At 55.2% G+C, this 3,934-nt stretch overlaps 1 protein-coding gene across 1 annotated transcript; it reads left to right on the top strand.

Moving 5' to 3' along the window:
• Positions 1-1,688: 1,688 nt before the first annotated feature.
• Positions 1,689-3,157, top strand: J4E87_001904 (uncharacterized protein; the record flags this gene model as incomplete). The annotated part of the gene is made up of 3 exons (XM_049373544.1): positions 1,689-1,874; positions 1,933-2,359; positions 2,424-3,157. The coding sequence occupies 3 exons, from the start codon at positions 1,689-1,691 to the stop codon at positions 3,155-3,157; spliced, it is 1,347 nt and encodes a 448-aa protein (XP_049236914.1).
• Between the last annotated feature and the right edge of the window lie 777 nt (positions 3,158-3,934).

Raw genomic sequence — 3,934 nt, 5'->3', positions numbered from 1 at the left:
TGAGACTCTGGTGTTGATATGGCAAGTACACCGTGTAAGAACTCACGCAGCATATCGTGTCCGCGACTCATCTTTGGCCTCGACGGATGTCGTCGGAATAGGCCCTTCCTATTTGTTCATCCGCGGAAACTCCGCAGTCTATACATAGGGGTTGAGTTCAACTGTGAAGACCCTGCACACGACCTATTCGGCCGAGTAATAGCCATTCGTCGTTATCAGGCTGGCTGACACGGAATGAGTCCGATGAGTCCGGACTTCCAAATTCCAGGGACCTGGCAATGGTGGCGCTTTCCCCATCTTGGCTCGCACTCGAAGATGTCGTAGGCGGCATATCTGCTTTTGCCGTTGCTGCATACTAGATGGGCCGTAGCCTGGGCGCCATCAGCTCTTCTTTTGCCTTACCCACCAGTTCGACGTTATCATACTGACTCGCAAGCCACAAGACTACTCCCAGTGGTGAGGGCATGGAGCAAAGCTTTTGGGGAGGAGATGTTTGAGAAGGTCCAGGCTTAAGCGATGGTTGCAAAGTTTGGTACGCATGGTGACGACGGAGGCCGGGCGCGCGCATCCTGACCGCCCATCAGGACGCTGACGGCCGCTGATTGGACTATTGGCGTTCATCTGCTCGCTGGCATTATGCATGCAGCGTCGATCGCGTACAATTATGAAATTTGTGGCTGTCTAAAACAACAATGTGGCTGTCTGAGAGGACGTCACTCTTGCAGCTTCTCGAAGCAGCTTCTTGACCGTCGCTCGCTTCGGTTCTCCGCCCGCACTTGCGAGCGTTAAGCTTGAGATGCCTCGCATCGCTGAAACACCAAGGCAATCTGACAACGCAGGCGTGTCGAGTCCTCATTTCCCAACGGCTGCACCGCAATGTGACATTTGACCGTCGGCGCCACGCTGTCTCGTAGAAAGCCAAAAAGCCGGCAAACAGGGCAGAGATTTGCAATTGTGAAGGGAGCTTAGCCGGGTCCAGACGATCGACACGGGTTCTGCCCAGATTGCCGACTCCTCATGGCGCGTGGGCCTAGTGCACATCTTGATGTCCCGGCATGCTAGCGTCTACCGTCCGTCACGATGCCGTCTACTGTACGGCCGCGGTGGGGCGCACCTACTTGTCGGCGACCTCGAGGATCCCATGTGCGACCAGGCGTTGACGTCCCCACGCTACAGCTGGCTCATTTGGGAAAATGCCCGCAGACGGCAGGAAGCTGTGAAGGTGGAGAGCCATGTGCCTGCCACGAATAGGGACCGCTTTCTGGAAGACCTGGTGGGAATACGGCCATGCCGAGCAGGCGGGTATAAACACCGCTGCTCGACCGTGACTTTGCTTTCTTTACTTTACCTCGCCAGAGGCCACGCGCAAACTTCCTCTACCTCCATCCCAAGCTTTGCTCGCCCTCACTAGTCAGATCCACGCTACCACCCTGCCCTGCGGCAATCGGTCTCAGCGCTCGACTACTGGACGACTACGCAAGTAGCTTTCTTCCAGATCTTCTGCTAGCTCAGTCTCACTACTCCACTCGCCCCATCGGCCGAGTAGGTATATAGCATTCCATCTCCACGCGCGGCACGGTGCGTGTGAACGGTTGCTCCTGCCATCTCACCAATTGACCACGTGCTGTCGCCACCCCGCAACACCACGTTCCTTCCGCGATCAGATTCGACCCCGGATCCTGCCCAATATGGTCTACTCACTATCTTATCGCCGTCCAGAGCGAGCTCCTCGTCCCAGCACTGCCTCTTCCACCAACACCGAAGACAAGCGAAAGTCGATCAATGCATCCATCAAGTCTGGCAGCAGCGGCATGTCCCACGGTATTCCCGAGGCCTTGTCCTTTGACACCATCATCGCTGGCGGCGCTTGCCCTGTACGTTGCCACTTCCATGAGCATCACCTTTCCAAGTACCTTTGCTGACACTTCCCAGCCCTGCACTGTCCGCGACTTCATGAACTTCCTCAAGTACATCGAACTGTCGGCTGAGAACTTGCAATTCTTCCTCTGGTACCGTGACTACGTCAAGCGCTTCAATGCGTTGCCGGAAAGCGAGAGGGTTCTGTCTCCCGAGTGGACTGGCGAAAAGAACCCCGAAGCCAGGCCCGGCACCGTCAGCTACAATGCCGACGCTGCAGCCATGCTCAAGGGCACCGACTTCGCCAACGAGGGCAAGGTCGCTGATTCGGAGAAGGGTAGCAACAACCCCTTCTTCACGCCTCCTCGCACGCCAACCAGCGTCGAACCCAGGCGCGACTACTCCCTTGACTCGTACGATGATAGCATGACTACCGGCAAAGTTGACCACACTCAACGTGCTGCTGGTGCGTTTGATAACGCAGGACTAAAGTGGAAACCACGTGAGTATTACCTTTGCTAATTTTCTTTCTTCGCCTCTAGGGTCCAATCGCTCATCCACCACAGTATCCGTCCAGCCTTACCGGGAAGAGATCAACCGCATCATCTCCATCTACATTGCCGACAATGGTTCGCGACAGCTCAACCTCTCGTCGAAAGAGCGCACAGCACTGCTGCACGCTCTGCAAAATACGACCCATCCGTCGGCATTTACCGACATCATCACCACCGTCGAGTGGTCGCTCCGTTGCCAAGCGCACCCCAACTTTGTTCGGTGGACCATATGCAATGGCAACCGTCCGCGTGTGATCTTCGCCCGCGGCCTCGGTATCTTCGGCATAGTTGCTGGTTTGATCGTCGCGATCATCCTCACCCTCAGCAGCGCCGGTCGTGCATGGCGCGTCATCTCCCTCATTGGCTTCTTCATTGGTATCTCAACGTTGATCGCAGCCTGGAAGGGCATGTGTGTCGTTCTTCACGGCATGCACCACCGTCATCTGCGACCATGGGAGCTCTTCGCTTCCGATGACGAGCCGCAAAGCTACGACTTCAAGTCTGACTCCTTCCAGAGCGTTGACTCGCACGCGTCGAGCAACTCTTGGGAAGACGAGCCATGGGTCGCCCGCTACGAGAAGCGCAATGTCGTGAGGAAGGTGTTTGACCGTGAGGTCTGGATCCAAGAGCCTGCTCTCCGCCAGATCCAGGACACCATCTTCATCCAAGCCATCCTCGGCGCTCTTCTCATCTCCGCCGTCGCTGTCGGCATCTTCTGCGCCATCCCCAAGGGCAACTACTTCTAAGTGCGGCGACGAACCATCCAGCCACACTCCTATCTTCTTAACCCGAATTCCCATCCGAGCGATTTCTTCTCAATTCCCCCTTTGGCTCTATGCAAGCTGCTTCTGATACCCATGTACATGTGTTTACGACACACAAGTGCGCGCGACATTTTGGTCCGTCTGTGCGAGAATAGCGATTAATGGGACATGTTGGTTCGGCGCCGGCGTCTGGATTAGCGATATGATCTACTATGTAACCGATATTTCCTTACGATATAAAACCTTAACGGAAAGAAGAAGATACCTGGAAGAATGAGAGGAAAGAAAAGTTTCCTTCTATATAGTCGATATATGCAGATTATGTCTTTATGGATGCAAGACTTTGATATCTCCCGTTGTCCACAACATCCGTGCGTTCCATGTCGTGATCTTCCACAATCCTCCGTCGTCCTCGTCTTTGAGCAGCTGCATGTCGTACAGCGAACTCGCCGTATAACTCGTATCAGCCGCCACAAACGCCTCTTCCTCTCTCACATGGTACGAAATGACATGCGCCGTCATGCGCGCGAAGGTCGCATTCTCGCTCTCCGCTTCTATTCTCACATTGCTCACGGTATGTGTGGTGATGAGGTTGAAGACGCGATCTAACAATGGATTGATTGCGTCGAAGCCTGTGACAGTTTGTTGGGCGCCCAGCGGCCCGTAGGTAAATGTCATCTGGGGGGTTTTGTGACAGGCGGACTCTACGAGGGAGCGGTCGTTGCTGTCTAGGCCGAGGGTCAGGCGATGGAGGGTGTC

Source organism: Alternaria ethzedia (assembly GCF_023757985.1).
Source record: "Alternaria ethzedia strain BMP 0044 chromosome Unknown scaffold_3, whole genome shotgun sequence".
Lineage (NCBI taxonomy): Eukaryota > Fungi > Ascomycota > Dothideomycetes > Pleosporales > Pleosporaceae > Alternaria > Alternaria ethzedia.
The sequence above is the reverse complement of the archived record's forward strand: the minus strand, read 5'-3'. Positions and strand labels throughout refer to the sequence as shown.